Source organism: Mustela nigripes, chromosome 7 (genome assembly GCF_022355385.1).
Source record: "Mustela nigripes isolate SB6536 chromosome 7, MUSNIG.SB6536, whole genome shotgun sequence".
NCBI lineage: Eukaryota > Metazoa > Chordata > Mammalia > Carnivora > Mustelidae > Mustela > Mustela nigripes.
This window is the reverse complement of record NC_081563.1, coordinates 117648069-117669884: the sequence shown is the minus strand read 5'-3', so window position 1 is coordinate 117669884 and position 21816 is coordinate 117648069. Positions and strand designations below refer to the sequence as shown.

The 21816-nt window shown below is 51.0% G+C and overlaps 1 protein-coding gene across 2 annotated transcripts in view; it reads left to right on the top strand.

The window, feature by feature from the left end:
- Window positions 1-20213, top strand: part of LOC132021870 (fer-1-like protein 4) — a 34550-nt gene extending 14337 nt beyond the window's left edge. The window contains exons 23-45 of one of the 2 annotated variants that reach the window (XM_059406889.1): window positions 403-556; window positions 693-817; window positions 1240-1374; window positions 1500-1673; window positions 2326-2442; window positions 2545-2706; window positions 6390-6588; window positions 6718-6776; window positions 6865-6996; window positions 7816-7858; window positions 7952-8061; window positions 8138-8275; window positions 8369-8485; window positions 14830-14957; window positions 15155-15325; window positions 15749-15903; window positions 16549-16709; window positions 17224-17309; window positions 18220-18318; window positions 18561-18802; window positions 19246-19526; window positions 19718-19818; window positions 19916-20213. In XM_059406889.1, coding sequence (XP_059262872.1) covers window positions 403-556; window positions 693-817; window positions 1240-1374; window positions 1500-1673; window positions 2326-2442; window positions 2545-2706; window positions 6390-6588; window positions 6718-6776; window positions 6865-6996; window positions 7816-7858; window positions 7952-8061; window positions 8138-8275; window positions 8369-8485; window positions 14830-14957; window positions 15155-15325; window positions 15749-15903; window positions 16549-16709; window positions 17224-17309; window positions 18220-18318; window positions 18561-18802; window positions 19246-19526; window positions 19718-19818; window positions 19916-20108 — 3282 coding nt within the window. In that variant the 3' untranslated portion in view covers window positions 20109-20213. The remainder of the gene's footprint in view (window positions 1-402; window positions 557-692; window positions 818-1239; window positions 1375-1499; window positions 1674-2325; window positions 2443-2544; window positions 2707-6389; window positions 6589-6717; window positions 6777-6864; window positions 6997-7815; window positions 7859-7951; window positions 8062-8137; window positions 8276-8368; window positions 8486-14829; window positions 14958-15154; window positions 15326-15748; window positions 15904-16548; window positions 16710-17223; window positions 17310-18219; window positions 18319-18560; window positions 18803-19245; window positions 19527-19717; window positions 19819-19915) is intronic. The other variant, XM_059406888.1, reaches the window with a different exon arrangement.
- The last annotated feature ends 1603 nt before the right edge of the window (window positions 20214-21816 follow it).

The window sequence follows — 21816 nt, the reverse complement described above, 5'->3', positions numbered from 1 at the left end:
CTGGGCTCTGGCAGACCAGCAGGTGGTGAAGATGGGAGAGTGACTAGTCAGTTTCTTATAAGTACAGCTGGTTTGGGGGCAAAATGCTTCTAACTGAGGAGTCCCTTGGAACAGACACCCACAGGGTCCCTAGTGCTGAGAAGCTGTGGCCCCTGGGGTAAGGGACAGGGAATCTAAATGCATTGGGGCGGAGGGGACCGAGAAGGTAAGTGTGGGGTGTGGGGGTCCTGGATGGAGGGCAGGAAGTGGGATTTAAGGGTAAGGTACAGAGAGTTCTCCTTGGGTTTGGCATCAGGGAATGATCTAGCGACACAGAGAGAATGGGCATGCCTTGGTAGAACAGGGGCTGGTCTAGCTGGGGTAATAAGAGGCAGATCCTAACATGCTACCTCCCTACAATAGGCACCCGGGGCAGCTCCTGGTGAGGTCTGTGCCAAGCTGGAGCTCTTCCTGTGGCTGGGGCTCGGTAAGCAAGCCAAGGCCTGCACCTCAGAGCTCCCCCGGGACCTGCTGCCTGAGCCCTCCGAGGGACTGCCCCACCACCTGTACCGGGATGGTGAGTATAGGGCCCAGCTGGATATTTGCCCAAGGTATGGGGCTAGATGCTCAGCTGGGGTTTGGGTGGGAGGGGTCTGGGGTCAAGGACTCCAGTGGTCTGCTGAGCAAACATCTTTGTGTTCTCCCCAACCCAGACTTCAGCTACTTCCAGCTCCGAGCTCACTTGTACCAGGCCCGAGGGGTGTTGGCAGCTGATGACAGTGGGCTTTCAGACCCCTTTGCTCGAGTTCTCATTTCTACCCAGTGCCAGACCACAAGAGTGAGGGCTGAACTGGGATGTGGGTTGTGGGGGGACTCCGGGAGACAAAGTGGGGTGAAGGCTGAGCTTTTCCTCTGACCCTAAGCCTCTTCCTGCCCTGGGTTTTCAGGACAGGTTACTGGTTTGGACTGCCCTGATTTTAGAGGGTGGTATAAAACTGGAGGGCCTTCAAGGTGAGGAATGGTTTTCTGGGGTTGACTGTAGGACTAGCCCCAAGGGTGGCAGATTAGTTAGGGGTCCCTGGTTGGGAGGGCAGGCTTCAACCCCAGTGTGAAGGGCATGCTCATCTTTATCACACTCCCTCCTTTTGGGATAGACAACTGCTTAAAGGATTACTTTAGGGCAAGAATGCTCACCTGGGATGTGTTTTGGGAGATCCTTTGGATGCCTGTTTTTGAGTCCCTCTCTGCATGGCCCCCAAGGTCCTGGAGCAGACGCTAAGCCCCCTGTGGGATGAACTCTTGGTGTTTGATCAGCTGATCATAGATGGGAGGAGGGAGCATCTGCAGGAGGAGCCACCATTAGTGCTCATCAATGTCTTCGACCACAATAAGTTTGTGAGTGTGGCCTGGGCCCCACCTGGGTTTCCACCCCTGAGCACGCCCACTCCTCATCTTGATGCCCCCTTCCCCTGGCTCCTGAGCATCTTCTTCTTTTATCTTCCTTGACTTGCTCTCCACAGGGCCCCCCTGTGTTCCTGGGCAGAGCACTGGCTTCCCCAAGGGTAAAGCTGATGGAGGACCCTTACCAACGCCCTGAGCTACAGTTCTTTCCCCTAAGGAAGGGGCCCCGGACAGCTGGGGAACTCATCGCCACCTTTGAACTCATTGAGCTGGACTACAGTGGCCGCCTTGAGGTCAGAACACCCTGGGTTAGCCAGCACAGGCTGTGGACCCCTCTTGTTATTTTTTAAAAATTATTTTTATTCATTTATTTGACAGAGAGAGAGATCACAAGTTGGCAGAGAGGCAGGCAGAGAGAGCGGGGAATCAGTCTCCCCGCTGAGCGGAGAGCCCGACTCAGGCTCGATCCCAGGACCCTGAGATCACAACCTGAGCAGAAAGCAGAGGCTTTAACCCACTGAGCCACCCAGGCGCCCTTCCTCTTGTTAGTCTATCAGGTGGTCCAGCTCCAGAGAATACGGAACATGGACATGTCCTGGGATTACTTCTCCAAGTACTTGGCCCCCAGAGAATACAGGCTGCAGATCTGTCCTGAGGTCACCTCATTGGACCTCCTGAATTCAGGGAACATTAGAAGTAGACACTCTGTAGGTTCACCTTGCCAGGCTTCCAACCCTGGATACGCAAGGCTGCAAGTGGATCCTCACGCCTCAGATGCCCACCCTCCCGCCTAGATGGGATATTTCCTGGGCTGCTCCCTTCCTGCCTTGCCCAGTTCCTCTGGATTGATATATCCCTGGGAGCTCTCAGTGTCCCCTCCCTGAGCCCAGATTTCTCTCCTTTGGCCTGATTCCTCCTTGACCTCTGACCTCTTGCCCCCTGCAGCCTTCAGTGCCCAGTGACGTAGAGCCCCAGGACCTGACACCCCTGGTCGAGCACCTCTCTGGACGCCTGTCCCTGCCACCTGACGTGCGTCCAGTGCTCAGGGAGTTCCGTGTTGAGGTATTGCCGGGCACACTTATATCTCCCCTACCCCCACCACACATGCATCTGGGTGCCCTCAGTCCGGTGCAGGCCCCTGAATTTCTCACTTCCTGACCCCAGGTGCTGTTCTGGGGTCTGAGGGGCCTTGGCCGTGTGCATCTGTTTGAAGTGGAGCAGCCCCAGGTGGTGCTGGAGGTGGCTGGGCGACGCGTGGAGTCTGAGGTCCTGGCCAGTTACCGTGAGAACCCCAATTTCACTGAGCTCGTCAGGCATCTGACAGTGGTGAGGACGTGGGCATGGAGCAGGAAATACTGGACTAAGAAGCGAAAGGGTAGAGGGATGATGAATTCCCAGCCAGTTATGTTAGATTAATCAAGGGATCAACAAACTTTCTATAAAAAACCAGATAGTAAATATTTTCGGCCATACAGTCTCAGCTGCAATTACTCACTTCTGACTTAATAGCGTGAAAACAGACTTAGACAATAAGTAAATGAATAAACATGACGGTGTTTCAATACAACTTTATTTACAAAAACGGGCAGTGGGCCAGATTTGGTTTGCAGGTTGTAGTTTGCTAATCTCTGGATTAATCCATGAACTGGTGGTGCTCTCTTGGTTCTGTTGAGGCGATGGGTTAGGTAAGTGTCATGAAGTATGGGTCAAAAGGAGTTGGTCTAGTCCCTGAGACACCATGCATTCTTCGTGTATTTTCTAATTCCTGTAGTATGGACTTTGGACTCAAGTTCTGGCAATGCTGCTTAGCAGCTTGTCAGATGGCTTGTCTTAGTTGAGCTTTAGGGTTTTTTGTTTGTTTGTTTAAAGGAGCAACAGGAACAAAAGAAAGAAAGATTGAAGGCAGGAGTACTCTGAGGAGCCCATGAGCGAAAGGATCTGGGTGAAAGTTCAGAGCACTGAACAGTGCTCTGTCCCAGCGAGGGGGAGCTGGGACAAAGTGTAGTGGTTTCAGACTGCAAGGGGGTAAAACCCCACAAGAACAAACAAACAAACAAACAAACAAACAACAAAAGTAACAGAAAACTTTAGCATTTTCTTGACTTTATTTCAGATGCAGGAGTTTTCAGTTTGAAAACTTGATTGTGCTGTAATTTGGTGAAGCTGAAAGCAGTTTGCTCACCGAACTTCTAGCAAGTGTTTCCTTTCATTTCCCATTTTCTATCCCTCTTTTCCATTGTGCCCTTGAAAAGAATGAGCTTTCTTCCGCTGTTGGGTTGAGTGCTCCGTGGGTGTCAGGTAGGTCTAGCTGGGTTGATAAAGTTCTGCAGGCCTTCTTAAGGAAAGCCTTCCTGGTGATTTTCTGACCCAGTAGTTCCATCCATTGTTAAGAATATGCTATTGAGGGCACCTGGGTGGTTCAGTGGGTTAAGCCTCTGCCTTCGGCTCAGGTCATGATCTCAGGGTCCTGGGATCGAGCCCTGCATCGAGCTTTCTGCTCAGCAGGGAGCCTGCTTCCCCCTCTCTCTCTGCCTGCCTCTCCGCCTGCTTGTGACCTCTCTCTCTCTCTGTCAAATAAATAAATAAAATCTTAAAAAAAAAAAAAAGAATATGCTATTGAAATCTCCAACTTTTTTTTTATTTTTTTATTTTCTTATTTTTTTTTAAGATTTTTATTTATTTATTTGATAGACAAAGATCACAAGTAGACAGAGAGGCAGGCAGAGAGAGAGGGGGAAGCAGGCTCCCCGCTGAGCAGAGAGCCCGATGTGGGGCTCGATCCCAGGACCCTGAGACCATGACCTGAGCCGAAGGCAGAGGCTTAAACCACTGAGCCACCCAGGCGCCCCGAAATCTCCAACTATTATTGTTCAGTTGTTTTTCTTACCTTTAATTTAGTCACAGTTTACTTCTGCTTTGAGAAGTAGGTGCATGTATGTTTACAATTGTTATAGCATCCTGTGAATTGATGTTTATCATTATAAAATGTCATTCTTTGCCTCTAGTAAAATTTTATCTTTTTTTTTATATATTTTATTAATTTACTTGAGGGAGAATGAGTGAGAGAGAGATGAGAGAGGAGAAGGTCAGAGGGAGAAGCAGACTCCCCAGGGAGCTGGGAGCCCGATGCGGGACTCCATCCTGGAAGTCCGGGATCATGACCTGAGCCGAAGGCAGTTGCCCAACCAACTGAGCTACCCAAGCGCCCGTAAAACTTTGTGTCTTAAAGTCTATTTTGCTTGATAGTATAACCACTCCAGCTCTCTATGGCTACTGTTTGCCTCATATATCTTTCCCCATCCTTTTCCTTTCAACCTATTTTTGTATCTTTCTAAAGGGTGTCTCTTAGACATCAGAAAGTTACATCTTTTTTTTTTTTTTTTTTAAGGTTTATTTAGTTGAGAGAGAGAGAAAGTGTGGTGGGAAGAGGCAGAGGGGGTGAGAGAGAATCTCAAGCAGACTCAGCATTGAGCACAGATTCCCTATGTGGGACTCGATCCCATAACCCTGAGATCATGACCTGAGCTGAAATCAAGGGTCAGACACTTTTTAAAAATTTATTTTAGGGGCGCCTGGGTGGCTCAGTGGGTTAAGCCTCTGCCTTCAGCTCAGGTAATGATCCCAGGGTCCTGGGATCGAGCCCCACATTGGGCTCTCTGCTCAGCAGGGAGCCTGCTTCTTCCTCTCTCTCTGCCTGCCTCTCTGCCTATTTGTGATCTCTGTCAAATAAATAAATAAAATCTTTAAAAAAATGTATTTTACTTATTTATTTATTTACTTACTTACTTAATTTGACAGAGAGAGACACAGTGAGAGAGGGGCAAAGGAGGGGGAGTGGGAGAGGCTCCCACTAAGCAGGGAGCCCAATGTGGGGCTGGATCCCAGGACTCTGGGATCATGACCTGAGTTGAAGGCAGAGGATTTTTTTTTTTTAAGATTTTATTTATGTATTTGACAGAGGCAGATCACAAATAGGCAGAGAGGCAGGCAGAGAGAGAGGGGGAAGCAGGCTCCCCACTGAGCAGAGAGCCCGATGCAGGGCTCCATCCCAGGACTCTGGGATCATGACCTGAGCCAAAAGCAGACACTTAACTGACTGAGCCACCCAGGAATTTTTATTTGTTAAAGAAGATTTATAGGATCCTGGAGGTCGGGCTAATGTTCTTTATGCCTCTCACAGAGTTCCCGGAGGAAGGTTACTCTGCCTGTCTTCAGTACTTGTTGATGGGATGCAAGGGAAATTTCATTTTTTTCTTTAGCCTTTGATTTCACATCAAAGCAACATCTGATGTTACTATTCCCATGGTTGGATTTATATCTGCTGTCTTCTGTTTGTTTCCTATGTGTCTCATTTGTTTCATGTCCCTCCTTTACCACTTTCTTTTGTATTAAATATATATGTATTAGCGTACTACTTTAGTTCATTGGTTGATTTTCACTTCGTAGTTGCTCTAGGGATTGCAATTTTCAGACTGATTTTTTCACCATCTACTTCAGATTAATACTGATTTTGTTCCAGTAAAACTTCTCCATTATAGCACCATTCTTTCCTTCCTCCTTTGTGCGATAATTGTCATATATATATAAAATAACCCAACAATACAGTACTTTAAGTATTGTCCCTCCCCCTCAGGATCCACTGATAGATACAGAATTCCTGTATTAAAGGACATACTCATTTTTATGGCTCTAGATCTGTGTTGGCAAACTGAACATTGGGCCATTATATCATAACCACCACCACCACGTTTCTGATAGCGATTTGTAGGCTCCAAAGTAGTCTTATATCTCTTATGTGATTTGATATTTACAACAGTCTTTTGAGTCCAGGACTGTGTCCCTTTTTTGCCGGGAAAGCAGGCTTAGTCGCTTACCAGACAGGACACAGTGAGGCTGTGATGGAGCTGAGCTGAGAAGGCAGATTTGGCTGCGTTGTTTGTCCGTCTCTGCTGCTGCCTCTCCCTCGTGCGCAGGCCTTCAGAGACCCAGTTCCCCTCTCCCCACCCCAGGACCTGCCTGAGCAGCCCTACCTGCAGCCCCCACTCAGCATCCTGGTGATCGAGCGCCGGGCCTTCGGCCGCACTGTGCTTGTGGGTTCGCATGTCGTCTCCCACATGCTGCGATTCATACTCCGAGGGCATGAGGACCTCCCCGAGGAGGAAGGACAAGAGGAAGAGGCAGGGGACCTAATGCTCAAGGGACCCCAAGGTAAGGGGCCACCACACAGAAGCCCCTCTGGTTCCTGGTTGAGAATTATTCCAGGGGATCCTCCTGCGGGGCATGGAGTCTCACTTTTACTCGCCTGACCTCCTCCTGGTGTCATTTCCCCTCTCCCAGGACAGAAGTCCCTGGGTCCCTTCTTGACAGAAGTAGGGATGCCCAGACGGCAACTGAAGGTGATGGGGTATGCGAGATGGGTGGAGAAGGGGCTGGCGGGGCTTAGGGTGGTGTTGGGTTAGGGGCAATGAGTTCTCTCTCCCTCAGGCTCCTCTGAAGAAGTTCCCCCTGGGGAGCCTCCTGAACCAGGGCCCTGAGCTGGAGGAGGAAGTCCCAGATCCTGAGGAGCTCGACTGGTGGTCCAAGTACTACGCATCACTGCAGGAGCTCCGGGGCCAGGTGGGGGCGGGGGCGGGGCCCAGGTCGCAGCTGGAGGCTGAGGCTGGTCAAGGCCAAGAAGGAGCTCAGGAAATGGGGCTCCACAGTTTTCAGAGCTCTTCATTAGACAAATCTTCTCATCTTTGTAACAGTTCTGGAGGCTGACAATTACTAATTCTATTATCTATAGTGGCGCTGTCAGAAATATGTGAGCCACATATGTCACTGGAACTTTTGAGGTAGCCAAATTAAAAAAAAAAAAAAGAGGTGAAATTGATCTTTTTTTTTTTTTTAAAGATTTTATTTATTTTATTTGACAGAGAGAGAGAGATCACAAGTAGGTAGAGAGGCAGGCAGAGAGAGAGAGGGAAGCAGGCTCCCTGCTGAGCAGACAGCCCAATACGGGGCTCGATCCCAGGACACTGAGTTCATTCATGACCTGAGCCGAAGGCAGTGGCTTAATCCACTGAGCCACCCAGGTGCCCCGAAATTGATCTTAATAATAGATTTTGTTTAATATGTCTAAAATATCATTTCAACAAGGAACTGTTATACAAAATTACTAAGGGGATATTTGACATTCTTATTTTATACTAAAAAGTTTTAGAATCTGGTGTGTGTGTTACACTTACGGCACATCTCAGTTCAGGTGCTCTCCAGGCGCACGCGGCTGGAGGTTACTGTCTGGGCAGCGCAGGACGAGGCAAACCGATTTGAAAATGCAAGTGGTTCACACAGATAGATCTTGAACTGAGATTTCCCAATTCTGTGTCCTGGAAAAGGGGTGGATTAAGGAGGTAAAGGGAAGGGAAGAATCTCCGACTTGCCCTTTGATTTCAGACCAACTTCGAGGAGGATGAGCTGGATGATCCCGGGGAATCAGGTAGGAGATTTGACTTTCTTGCTCCTGCTCTGTCTGTCTCCCTCCCTCCTCTGACACCAGCATTTTAAACTGCGGCATTCGTGCTATTCCCAGATGGGGTCCACCTCATATCTGTGGCTGGGGAGGCCCGAGACCAGGGTCAGGGTGAGGCTGAAGTCCAAGGCTCCGCCGTATCCCAGAAGAAAGCAGCCCCCACCCTGAAGGTGAGTGGGTGTCCGGGAGAGAGAATTGTGCTAGGATTCGGGCCATTGACCTGACACCGAGGCCCTTTCCCTTCAGATCTACAGTGGCACCCTGGAGGAAGAGTTTAACCACTTTGAAGACTGGCTGAATGTGTTTCCCCTGTACCGAGGACAAGGGGGCCAGGATGGAGATGGAGAGCAGGAAGGGTCCGGACATCCTGTGGGCAAGTTCAAGGTATGTTTGGGGAAAGCAGCGGCCAAGGAGTACAGGTGGGATGCGGAGGAAAGACTCTTTTCCCAGGGACTCTTCTGTCTCCCCCCAATCCAGGGGTCCTTCCTTATTTACCCTGAATCAGACGCAGTGTCATTCTCTGAGCCCCAGATCTCCCGAGGAGTCCCACAGAACCAGCCCATCAAGCTCCTGGTCCGAGTGTATGTGGTAAAGGTGAGCATCCTTCACCCAGCATGCCTCCGACTCCAGCAAGGGTAATGTGTGGGAAAGCTCCAGACTGCAGGAGTTGGAGGGAAACTCAAGGGTCAGAGTCCATCTCCTTCAGTTTTGGGGGAATCTTAGGCACACGTGAAGAGACTCCCCAGTGTTAAAGAGCTTGCTTTTGGCACAACCCAGATTTAGAACTTAGGTCTTCTAACTCCTTTTTCGTAGTTCTAGAACCTTAGTTCATAGCACGGCGAGTATAACTCCAAGAAGAATGCAGCTCTGAATCTCAGGTTTCACAGTGGCTTGTCATCCAGTTCCTTTGTACAGGTCCTTGCCTGGCTGTGGTTTTCATACAGCATTCAGTGGGGCCCTGAAGTTTCCTGGAAGGCATCTCAGGGGATGAGAGGAATGAGTGGGTTGCTTTGCCCCCTTCGATCCCAACCCCAGAAGAGATTCTGTGCTTTTATCTGCTTTAAATATAAGGATTCTGAGGAAGATGGAAATTAATGTTCTGTGGTATATCCTAGTGCATAATTCGATAGGAGGAGTTGTTTTAATCTGCTTCTAGCAGTAGCACAGACTAGATGGTCTGAAATAGCTTTCCGATGTAATACATCTAGAACCGCTGGATAGACAATCTTAAATGAATGCTAATCTCATAAGAATGGGCAATTGAACGGAAAAATAAGAATTCCCAATGGGCGTAGGAGGAAGAGGTAGTAGTAATCCTAATTCCTGAAGTACAAGTTGTCTTGAGAGGTTTATCCATGTCTGGACCCCGAGCCTTGGGTTCTAACAGCCTGTCAAAGATGGGAGCCACAACCAAGACCCTTGCGTGAAGCATGACCCTCCCCAGGAAGGGCTCTGCTCTTAGTGAAAGGTGGGCCAGAGGAAATCTACCTGCTAGGAAAGGAGCCTGTTAGGGAAGTGGTCTGTTTCAGTTTCTGCTCCAACTGGGAGAAATAGAAAACAATGTCTTCCCCAAGAAATGTATGATCTTACACAGTTCTAAAGGGCAGAAATCCTAAATAGGTTCTACTGGACTATATCAAGGTGTTTGCAGGGGTGCATTCCTTCTAGATACTCTTGGGAGAATCGTTCCCTTGCCTTTTCAAGTTCCTGGGGACTGCCTGTGTATCTTGGCTCATGGCTTCCTCCTCCATCTTCAGAGCCAGCAGCATAGCAATTTCAAATCTTTCTCCCACTGGTCCATCTTCCCCTTCCACTCATAAGGAAGGACATTTGTGGTTACATTGGGTTACCTGGATAAACTAGAATAATATCATGATTTAAAAAAAATTTTTTTTGTATTTTTATTTAACTGTTTAGCAGATAATTTACATATCTCCCCACCCTTTCCTTTAAGTTAGTGTGACAGTTTTCCACAATGAACAACTTAAAGAGAAGCTTTGGTGGAGAATGGAATGTTAATCTCATGATTCTTTTTTTTTTTTAAAGATTTTATTTATTTATTTGAGAGAGAGACAGTGAAAGAGAGCATGAGCGAGGAGAAGTCAGAAAGAGAAGCAGACTCCTCGTGGAGCTGGGAGCCCGATGCAGGACTCGATCCTGGGACTCCAGGATCATGACCTGAGTGGAAGGCAGTCATCCAGCCGAGCCACCCGGGCGTCCCAAATCTCATGATTCTTAACCACAACTGCGAAGTCCCCATTGCCCTGTCAGTAGCATATCCACAGTGGGTCAGGGGATTCAAAGGTGGACATCTTTGGTGGCAGGGGCACTCTGTTCTACCTGCCACAGAATGTAAATTGCTATAATGGCTTTGGAGAACAACTTGGCAATATTTAGGAGAAGGGAAGATTTTCATTGTCAGTGCCTAATAATTATACTTCTAGATATGATCCCAGGCAAATTCTTACATACATGTACAAGGAAAAAGAAGAATTGCTCATTCTAGGGCACCTGGATGGTTCAGTTGATTAACCGACTACCTTTGGCTCAGGTCATGATCCTGGAGTCCCGGGATTGAGTCCCACATTGGGCTCCTTGCTCAGCAGAGAGTCCGCTTCTCCCTCTGACCCTTCCCCTTCTCATGCTCTCTCTTTTTCTCTCTCTCAAATTAAAAAACAAACAAACAAAAAAAGAATTGCTCATTCTAGAATTATTTGTAACAAAAAAATGTTTTTAAAGATTTTATTTGAGGCACCTGGGTGGCTTAGTGGGTTAAGCCTCTATCTTCGGCTGGGGTCGTGGTCTCAGGGTCCTGGGATTGAGCCCTGCATTGGGCTCTCTGCTTGGCAGTGAGCCTGCTTCCCCCCACTCTCTGTGTGCCTCTCTGCCTACTTGTGGTCGCTCTCTCTCTCTCTCTCTCTGTGTCAAATAAATAAATCTTTGAAAAATAAAAATAACGATTTTATTTATTTATTTGAGAGAGAGAGAGATACACAGAGAGAGAGCACGGGAAGTGGGAGGGGCAGAGGGAGAAGCAGATTCTCCCCTGAGCAGGGAGCCAGATATGGGACTCGATCCCAGGATTCTGGGATCATGACCCTAGCCAAAGGCAGGTGCTTAACCGACTGAGCCACCCAGGCACCCCATAACAAAAATTTTTTTTAGAAATTGCCTCAAGTGGGGCACCTGGGTGACTCAGTGGGTTAAAGCCTCTGCCTTCGGCTCAGGTCATGATCCCAGGGTCCTGGGATCGAGCCCCACTTTGGGCTCTCTGCTCAGCAGGGAGCCTGCTTCCTCCTCTCTCTCTGCCTGCCTCTCTGCCTACTTGTGATCTGTCTCTGTCAAATAAATAAATAAAATCTTAAAAAAAAAAAAAGGAGGGCGCCTGGGTGGCTCAGTGGGTTGAGCCGCTGCCTTCGGCTCAGGTCATGATCCCAGGGTCCTGGGATCGAGTCCCGAATCGGGCTCTCTGCTCAGCAGGGAGCCTGCTTCCTCCTCTCTCTCTGTCTGCCTCTCTGTCTACTTGTAATCTCTGTCTGTCAAATAAACAAATAAAATCTTAAAAAAAAAAAAGGAAATGACTTCAAGTGTTAATTTTCCTAAATAGGAGAGAGAATGAGGCATACAACAGATACTACAGTTCAGTTGAACAAAGTATAGCAACATGTATCAGCAAGAATAAATCTACCCCCCGCAAAAAGAACAAATCTCCCAACATAAATCTGTGGGTTCTTTTGTTTGTTTGTTTTTATGTTTTTTTTTTGTTTTTAAAGATTTTATTTATTTATTTGACAGAGATACAACGAGAGAGGGAACATAAGCAGGGGGAGTGGGAGAGGGCGAAGCAAACTCCCCGCTGAACAAGGAGCCCGACATGGGGCTCCATCCCAGGATCCCGGGGTCATAACCCAAGCCAAAGGTAGACAATGACTGAGCCCCACAGGTGCCCGTTGTTTTTTTTTTTTTTTTTTTAAATTTTATTTATTTGACACAGAGAGAGGAGAGTACAAGCAGGGGGAGTGGCAGGCAGAGGGAAGAGGGAGGGTGAGAAGCAGGCTCCCTGTTCAGCAGGGAGCCTGACATGGGGCTGAATTCCAGGAGGGGTCATGACCTGAGCTGAAGGCAGGTGCTTAACCATCTGAGCCACCCAGGCGTCCCCAATTTGTGTGTGTGTTTAAGACTTTATTTGTCAGAGAGAGACAGCACAAGGAGGGAGAGCTGCGAGCCAAGGGAGAAGCAGGCTCCCCACTGAGCAAGGAGCCTGATGCAGGGCTCGATCCCAGCACCCTGGGATCATGACCTGACCTAAAGATAGATGCTTGGTAGAAGCAACCCACGCGTCCCTCCCAACATAAATTTGGATGAAGTCATGCATGGAGCTAGAGAGTATAATGCTAAGTGAAACCAGTAAGAGAAGGACAAATGCTATGTAATTTCACTCATATGTGGAATTTAAGGAACAAAACAAAGGAGCAAAGGTAAATGAACTCTTAAGTATAGGGGTGGGGGAGGGTGAAACAGGTGAAGGTGATTAAGGAGTGCACTTATCGTGATGAGCACCAGGTAATGTAGGGGATTGTTGAATCACTATATTATATACCTGAAACTAATAGAATGTTGTATGTTAACTAGCTGGAATTAAAAACTTACAGGGGTGCCTGGGTGGCTTAGTGGGTTAAGCCTCTGCCTTTGGCTCAGGTCATGATCCCAGGGTCCTGGGATCGAGCCCCATGTCTGCTCAGCAGAGGGCCTGCTTCCCCCTCTCTCTCTCTGCCTACTTGTGATCTCTCTCTCTCTCTGTCAAATAAATAAAATTAAAATAAAAACTTATAAAGATTAAGTTTGGGAGAAGTAACCAAATTGGATGACTCCCAGTTTGTGGAAGTTGACACCAACAGAGCCTTTCCCTTTCTTTTCCTAAAAATCGTCCAAAACCAAAGGGCACACCAAAACCCCAGCTTCTGATTTTGGTGAAATCAGGAGAACACTCTGACTGCAAACGAGCAGGAAGCCTGGAGGAGCTCTCCAGAGCCTCGTGGTTGAAGTTGTATGTTTGAGGAAGGGGGTGAGGACGTCACTCCATTTAGCTTGGGGTCAGCAGTGTCTGTGTCTCAGAGGGGGGGAAGGGCACACCTGAAGGGTTAAAGCTGAAAGCTAATACTGAATAAATCTAAAAAAACCTCTTTAAATGCAGTGCTGAACCTCCCAAGAAAATATGTGGTTTTAGAGGAAAAAAAAAAGGAGGAACTGTTTTAAAATCATGTAGCCAGGATTTTGTTCTTATCCATGGATGGGGAGGTCAACAGATCAGGAGGTGATTGCCTTTGAAAGATAGTTTGTTGTTTTTCTTCTCAAGAGGGGGCAGGCTGGGCTGTGCAGGGCCACTCAGGGAAGTCCAAAGGAAAAAGCAAGGGCTGGGCGCCTGCGTGGCTCAGTGGGTTAAGCCTCTGCCTTCTGCTCAGGTCATGATCTCAGGGTCCTGGGATTGAGCCCCACCCACATAGGGCTCGCTGCTCAGCAGGGTGCCTGCTTCCTCCTCTTTCTCTCTGCCTGCCTCTCTGCCTACTTGTGATCTCTGTCAAATAAATAAATAAAATCTTTAAAAAAAAAAAAAAAAGGAAGAAGAAAACGCAAGGGCCAGAGCCTCTGTTGTGGTTTCTGCAGGAAAAGCAAGGCAAGGCAGAGTGAGCAGGCTTAGGATTGGTTAGTGTGAATAATTCCAGCAGGTTCTTGGGTACAGGGGCTGTCTCACGGTCTCTAATGGTCTGGTGCCTGGCTCTGGGTGATTAGGGCAGAGGAACTTACTTCCTGGAGTAGAAGAGCCCGATGGGGGAGACAGTTCAGAGCATGGGCTCTGGACTGGTTGGTTTCCATATGAAAGGTGCCTTGGGCAGTGAGCTGTCATACACAAGGTGAACTAGCACAGGCAAAGGTGCTCAACATGGCTCGTCATCAGAGAAATGCACATTAAAACCACAGTGAGTGGCCACTTTGCATACAGTAGAATGGTTAAAATTAAAAAGACTGACAATACCAAGTATTGCTAAGGATGTGGAGCAACTGGAATGCTCATACACAGCAGACAGCAGTGTAAAAAATACTAAAAATGGGCGCCTGGGTAGCTCAGTCAGTTGGTCATCTGCCGACAGCCTGGGTCATGATCTTGGGGTCTTGGGATAGAGTCCCGCAACGTCCTTGCTTGGTGGGGAGCCTGCTTCTCCCTCTCCCTCTGCCTGTTGCTCCCCTGCTTATGCTTGCTCTCTCTGTCAAATGAATAAATAAAACCTTTAAAAAAACCCACTAAAAATATATTGCGTATATAATTATACTTCAATAATTTATGTTTTGTATTTATTAAATTATGTAGTTATCAAGACAGAAAAGTAAGTTTAATACGTGAAGTTAAAAAAACATGCAAAATGGTGCCATATATTGCTTAGGGATATGTGCACATGCGGTAGAAGTATTTTCACTTTTGTGTGTGTGTGTGTGAGTCCTAAACCCCAAAGTGTCCTGGCTACTTCAGGGATGAAAAGAGAATTAAATCAGATAAGGAGATTCCATTTGTTGGTAGCATTTTCTTTATTAAGCTGGGTACTCATGTGCTCATTGATTTATTCTTTTATAAAATATCTTTATCATTATAAAAGATAAAAGTGAATAATATAGGAAGTTATGATTGGAATATTAAAGCCCTATACATCTTTCCACATATCTTCTGTTTCATTATATTTTTTATTGTATCCATTTGTATGTCTTAACATTTCATAATGAACTTAAAAGTCACCTTGTCCAGCCTCTCTGTTAATTCTTCATGGTGGGAGATGTCTCCTCGGTAACCCGCTGCTTACACTTAATCTGAGATTTCATTCAGCAAGGGTAACGCTGGGTTATGACAGTGACACTTTTCTCAGCCCCACTCTATTCTGTCCCCCTAGGCTACCAACCTGGCTCCTGCAGACCCCAATGGCAAGGCAGACCCTTACGTGGTGGTGAGTGCTGGACGGGAGCGGCAGGACACCAAGGAACGCTACATCCCCAAGCAGCTGAATCCCATCTTTGGAGAGTGAGGCTGGGCCCTGGGTGTGGGAATGGGAGCACCTTTACCATCTGACCGCGTGGCCCCAGGGCTCCCACTCAGGCAGCTGCCGTGGTGATGGTGAGGGAATGGATAGAGGCTGATGAGACCCCCGGAGCCCCTGCCCCCACAAGACCACCTCCTAGGGCATGGAGGTGTCTTCAGCTGTTCTCCCTCCCGGCCAGGGTCCTGGAGCTCAGCGTTTCTCTCCCTGCTGAGCCAGAGCTGACTGTGGCTGTGTTTGATCATGACCTCGTGGGTTCTGACGACCTCATCGGGGAGACCCACATTGACCTGGAAAACCGATTCTATAGCCACCACAGGGCCAACTGTGGTCTGGCCTCCCAGTATGACGTGTGAGTCCTATAGACCCTCAGGAGCCTTTCTGAGTCTGACCAAAGACATTCAAATTTACATTCCCATTGGTGTCCAGATCCTTTGATTTCATTGAAGGGGACCACCCCATGACCAAGACCTTATAGTGTAGTGGGTCAAGGCCTGGGGTTAGGATTTGGGATCTTATAACTATTAAGTCACTTGATCTCTCTGAGTCTCTGCTTCCTCAGCTGCAAAATGGAGGTAATATCAGTATCCCCTCCATTGAAGCATGTGGCATACATCTTTGATTTTCATGGCTACCATTAGTGAGGACTAATCTGTCTTGCATTAGAGTTATAAATCTGGATCCCGTGTCTTCAGGGGTCCCCATCCCTGCTCCTGTGCCCAACTGTGTCCATATGCTGACCCCAACGGAGGCATTTTTCCCTCTCTGCCCACAGGGACGGGTACAATGCCTGGCGTGATGCATTCCGGCCTTCGCAGATCCTGGCGGGGCTCTGCCAACGCTGTGGCCTTCCGGGCCCTGAATACCGAGCCGGGGCTGTCAAGGTGGGCAGCAAAGTCTTTCTGACACCGCCTGAGACCCTGCCTCCAGGTACCAGCCCCTCTCTGATGGACAACCCAAGGAAACAAGATTGTTAACAAGGTACAGGGCACCCCTGGGGCCACTCTAATGTGTGCCCAAAAGAGCCTGCCTCCTTCTGCAAGCAGAGGAAGTGAGTTTGGCTGAGTCAGGATGAGGTTCTTGGATGGCAGGGAGCAAATGGTCTTTGTGGGTGAGCATGATCTTCAAAGAGCCCTCAGGAAGCCCTTTCCCCATGACCTTTACCTGGGCACGACCTTTATCTGGGCACGACCACAGCTAATCAAGCTTCCAGAACATTGGGTGGCCCATAGAGGATCCCATATGACAAAACATGGCTGCAGAATTGAGCTCATGCCTCATAACTGGCTGGTGGTCTGTCCCTAAACGAGAGTCTTCTCAAAGCCATGGCCCATCCCATCCCACTGGCCATCCACTGCTGGTGTTTCACTGGCGGAAGTGGTTGGAGAAGCATCTTCCCACTTTCTGAGCCTCGTGGACTTGCCCTCCCAGCCCATGGGCTTTGTCCCAAATAGCAGCTGCCTCAGCTTTGCACCTCTGCTGAGGACTGGGGGAGGAAGGCAGCAACGTTGGGAGCTGCGCAGAACCCAAGCTTGCGCACCTGCAGCTCCCAAGCTTGCGCACCTGTTGTTGCAGGTAGAGGGGGCCCCAAGGTGGCAAGTGAGGTCCCCGAGGAGGCACAGGCATTGCTGGTGCTGCGGCGCTGGCAAGAGATGCCGGAGCTTGGGATCCAGCTGGTGCCTGAGCACGTGGAAACTCGGCCCCTCTACCATCCCCGCAGCCCAGGGCTGCTGCAGGTGAGGGAGGGTTCAGAACCCCAGAACTCCCACCTGCACCTGGACCTTGGGCCTTCCCCAAGACCTTTACCTGGGCACGACCCAGCCACTTCTGATTTGGCTCCTGATCCTTGTCCCCAGCATTCCCACTCCAGTCTTAGACTCCCATCCGGGACTCCATACCTCCACCCCCGACTTTGTTCCTTCAGGATCCCCCACCCCCACCCCGGGCCACCAAGGCTAAGAGCTGGCACTCCCAATCTGACCTCAACCACAGGTCCCTGGGATCTGGACCTTGGGAACACCAGATCTTACTTTTGATCTCAACCTTCCACTCCAAGGCCTGATCCTTAACCCAACCTCTGCACTGGAAGCCCCTCTTTCGGACTCTACCTTCATCCTTACCTCCACCCCCACCCCACCGCAGCCAGGGATCTACAGGACTGGCCCTCTTGACCCCAGCTCTTCTCTCCTTTGGCTGTTGCTGGAGGAGGGGTCTTCAGTGGAACCCCTCAGCCTGGTCCTGTGTTCCCAGGGATCCCTTCACATGTGGATTGATATCTTTCCGCGGGATGTGCCTGCCCCACCCCCAGTTGACATCAAGCCTCGACAGCCAATCAGGTGAGCGCCCCGACCCCTCCTCCCCTGGGCAGGCGCACGGGGACTGCCCGCTGCCGCAGACTGCCAGTGAAACAGGCAGAGGCTGCTGACCCACGCTTTTCTGTTGGGCGAGTCATTAAATACCCTTCCTTCTCATAAGCCATTGTGAGTAGGGAGCTGTCACTTGAAACCAAAAGAGTTTAAATGCCAATAAACCCTTTTCCGAGTTGAGCTCATCAGAGTGGAATTTGGTGTAGGGGGATGTGCTTCAGATGTTGTCCACAATCTGTCACTTTCTACCTCTGGGCTCTGCTTTCGTTGCTGTCACTGTCGAGGAGGCTTCTGCAGTCTGGGGGCGAGGTGGCTGCTAACAGTGCCAGGCTTACATCTTGCCAACTCAACTCCTTGAGCAGAAAAATAAACGTTGTCTTTACCAGGCCAAGCAAAAGTCTCAGGGCTGACTCTCCTCTATCAGCTTGCTTCAAATGCTGGTCCCTTAACCAACCCCTTAACCAACCCGCGTGGTTGGGGGGCTGGCCTCCGCCACCTCTGGAGCCTGGGAGAGGTGGGTCTTCCCCACTAGAATCACACAGACTGACAGTGTGGGGATATCCAGGAAAAACCCTGGCAGCCATGGACAGGGCTATTTGGGGTAGTACAGGAAAGCTGGAGTCCCTCCTTCTGCCTCTCAGGGGTCGCAAGCCCTCATCCCCGCTGTCTCTCTCCCCCTCCCACTTGTGTCTGCAGACTGGCTCTCCTCTGCACCCTAGAACTGCAGCTTGCATGTCAGCCTGCTGCTGCTGCCTCCAGCTCTGTATCTGAGGTTATAGTCAACCTTGTCATGGCCATGGCCGAGGTCCTTCCTGCTTCCTGCCGCCCCTCTCAGGAACCCCTCAAGAGTCTTAAAACTCTCTTCCAATACATTTCCCAGCTATGAGCTCAGAGTCATCATCTGGAACACGGAAGATGTGGTTTTGGATGATGTGAACCCGCTCACTGGAGAGTTGTCCAGTGACATCTATGTGAAAAGGTGAGTCTGCGGGCACCCAGGCCCATGGCTGCGGACTAAGCGGAGATTGCAGTCAGGGGCTGGGGGCTTGGGCCTTGGGCTCACCCAGAGCCCTGTCCCCTAGGCCCACGAGGGGTGTGGGGAGCTGGGGAAGCGGCTGGCCTGGTGTGGGGTGGGGAGGCCAGCTGGGGGAGAGCGGGTCTCTGGGTTGGGTCTCTGCGCTGGGGTCCAGCCCTCCGCCTGCCCCTCTCCCCTGCCTGTAGCTGGGTGAAGGGGCTGGAGCACGATAAGCAGGAGACAGACGTTCACTTCAACTCCCTGACTGGGGAGGGGAATTTCAACTGGCGCTTTGTATTCCGCTTCGACTACCTGCCCACGGAGCGGGAGGTGAGCGTTCGGCGCCGGCCTGGACCCTTCGCCCTGGAAGAAGCCGAGTTCCGGCAGCCGGCGGTGCTGGTCCTGCAAGTCTGGGACTATGACCGCATCTCCGCCAATGACTTCCTTGGTACGGCTTCGCCTTCCTCCTGCCTCACCCCGAGGCCCCCATTTCTGCGCTTGTTGCCCCTGCTCCCCGTCTCTCGGTTCCCTACTCTAGCCTAGCCCTGGATGCTGGGTTTCAGACCCTAGGTCACTCTTCTTGGCTTTCTGGCCTCCTTACTGAACTTAGCCCAGAGCACAGACCTCTATTCCCACCCTATAATGTCCCCAATCCAAGGTCACTTTGGACTCGGACGCCATGGTCCCTGCTTTGGCAGTCCGGTTCCATCCTTGGCTCTGTTTGGCCGGGCTCTGACAAGCTGCTGCCACGAAAGCCGTGCTGTGTGGCCCGCTGCTGTGGCCTGAGCATCACCCAGGAGCTTCTGAGCCCCAAGGCACAGTCCTGCTGTGTGTGGGGGTTGCTAGACAGACCTTGATCTCTGGCCTAACCCCAGAGCTCCGGACTTACAGGATCCCTGGAGCTGCAGCTGCCAGACATGGTGCGGGGGGCCCGGGGCCCCGAGCTCTGCTCCGTGAGGCTGGCCCGCGACGGGGCCGGGCCGAGGTGCAACCTCTTCCGCTGCCGCCGCCTGCGGGGCTGGTGGCCTGTGGTGAAGCTGCGGGAGCCGGAGGATGAGGAACGGGAGCAGCGGGAGGCTCCAGGCGGCAAGAAGAGGCAGAGGAAGAAGAGGAAGGGCCGGCCGGAGGATTTAGCGTTCACGGACCCCGGAGGCCACGTCCACGTGCTCACGGTGGGTGAGGCAGACTCCTGACTGCGGGCTGCGGCGGCAGACTGCTGACTGTGGGGGGGCGGGGGCGGGGCAGGAGGGGCGGGCCTAAGCCCACCTCCGAGCCTGGCCTCTGTTTCCCCTTTCTTTAGGGGAAGGTGGAGGCAGAGTTTGAGCTGCTGACCGAGCCTGGCCTCTGTTTCCCCTTTCTTTAGGGGAAGGTGGAGGCAGAGTTTGAGCTGCTGACCGTGGAGGAGGCGGAGAAGCGGCCGGTGGGGAAGGGGCGGAAGGAGCCTGAGCCCTTGGACAAGCCCAAGTGAGGGGGAAGCGGAGCTCAAGCGGGGCAGGAGGGGCGGGAGGAGGGCAGGGGCTTTCTGGGCATTCTGACATCCCCTTTTCCCCCGCCCCCACAGCCGCCCGAAAACTTCCTTCAACTGGTTTGTGAACCCACTTAAGACTTTCGTCTTCTTCATCTGGCGCCGGTACTGGCGCATCCTGGTGCTGCTGCTGCTGCTGGCCCTGGTCACCGTCTTCCTCCTCCTGGTCTTCTACACCATGCCCGGCCAGATCAGCCAGGTCATCTTCCGGCCCCTCCACCAGCCCTGACCCCCACTGACCCTGCATACTCTTCCTGAATCTCCAGCCCCTCAAATCCTCCTGGGGAGTTCTCACCGACAGGAGCTGTTGGGAGTCCACTGCTTTCCTTGAATAAACTTGGCTGTGCCTCCCCTCTGATGCCTGAACTTAGGGTGTACATAATACAAGGGCAGAAAACAAACTGTCCCCGGGTGACAGGTGCTGGGGAGTCACCCAGGGGTGTGAGGCTGCTCAGAGGAAGAATGGGACCTGGCAGGAAGTTCAAGGCCAAGAACCCTGGCCACCGAGCTATCATGCCTTCTGAGCGGCCCACCTGTTGCTCTTGCTCCGACAATGACATCCCTTTCACTTAACCTGCTTATGGCTTCTACCATTCTGTGACAGCTAAGCACTTACCTACTTCTGATATGCTGAGAGTAAGCATATCAGCACACTTCTGGTTGCAAATAATAGAAATCGCAACCCAAACTGGCTGAAGCAAAAAGGCATTTTGGGGAACTGGCACGGTTGTGATTCCCAGGGCTTAGCCGGCAGCCTGTCCCAGGGGTCAGAAGATGTCACTAGGACCGGTTCTCTGCCTGTGGGCTCAGCTGTCCTCTGGGGGCTAGGTCATTTGTAGAGAGCCCCCCCCCCCCCACCAGAACTGCAGGATGGCGGCACCAACCTCAGGTCTCCCCACATTCACATCCTTGTTTTCCCAGTACCGACGGAGCCCAGAGCTGGCAATGTCGCACTGGGGGTGGGGGACATGTGGATTGAGACCTTGGAGCTTAGGGTGGGAGATCAAACCTCCTTCCAACACAGAAGTTGAGAAGGTAGACAGGGAAGTTTCTAGAGGAAACTGGGGTATTATTAAGAAGTAGAAATGGTTTCCAGCTGACGGAAAATACAAGGCTCGCTACAGCGCGCAATCTGATCTGTAACTTGCAAAGAAGACCTGGCCAAGGTCACATAGCTCGTGAGGGATCCCATCAGAGCTAGATCTCAGGTCTTTCTGCCTCTAGACGTTTTGCTCTCATCGTCCTACCCTGCTTCCTGTCCTCTCTACTTCCCTCCCTACGAATGTCTTACCCAGACCCTCCCTGAGAAACGATCAGGTGAATTGCCCAGTGCTAATGTCCCTGCTTCCTGGGGCTGCCGTGCAGTGGGCTCCCGGCCCTGGCTCTGCACACATACTGTGGGCTGTGATGGGAAGCCCTGGCCAGCTCCAGAGCTGGGGATCTGACGCCAGCCTGCCTCCAGAACGGCCACTGCTAACACGCCTCCGTTTTCCAGTGCTGCCTCCACCTTGGAGACTGCGCACGACCTGCCTGGATCCCGCTCAGGAGAATGAGCCAAGGGTGGCAGGGAGAGGCCCTGGCTTCAGCTATCACGGAAGAGGTGGCAAGCCCCAGCCTGCACCCAAGGCCCTAGTACCACTGGGTCAGCCTGTCATAAGCCTGCGGGCCGTGGTGGCTCCGGGAAGCTCCTACTGGAAAGGTCCATCTTCACCCTGGAGCTGAGCCCCAAAGGCCAAAGACAACCGCACAGGAGGGACGGAGGACAGGGCTGTGGGACAGACATTCATCTGGTGTGACTAAAGCCCCATGAGCCAGGGGATGTCCACGTGGGGCTCCCAGAGGGCACCTGGCCTGATCTGTCAGTCCTGACTGCCTTTGGGAAGTGGCTGTGATGAGGGGTTGTTTCTAGGCTCCAACCAGACAAGAACCACACGGAG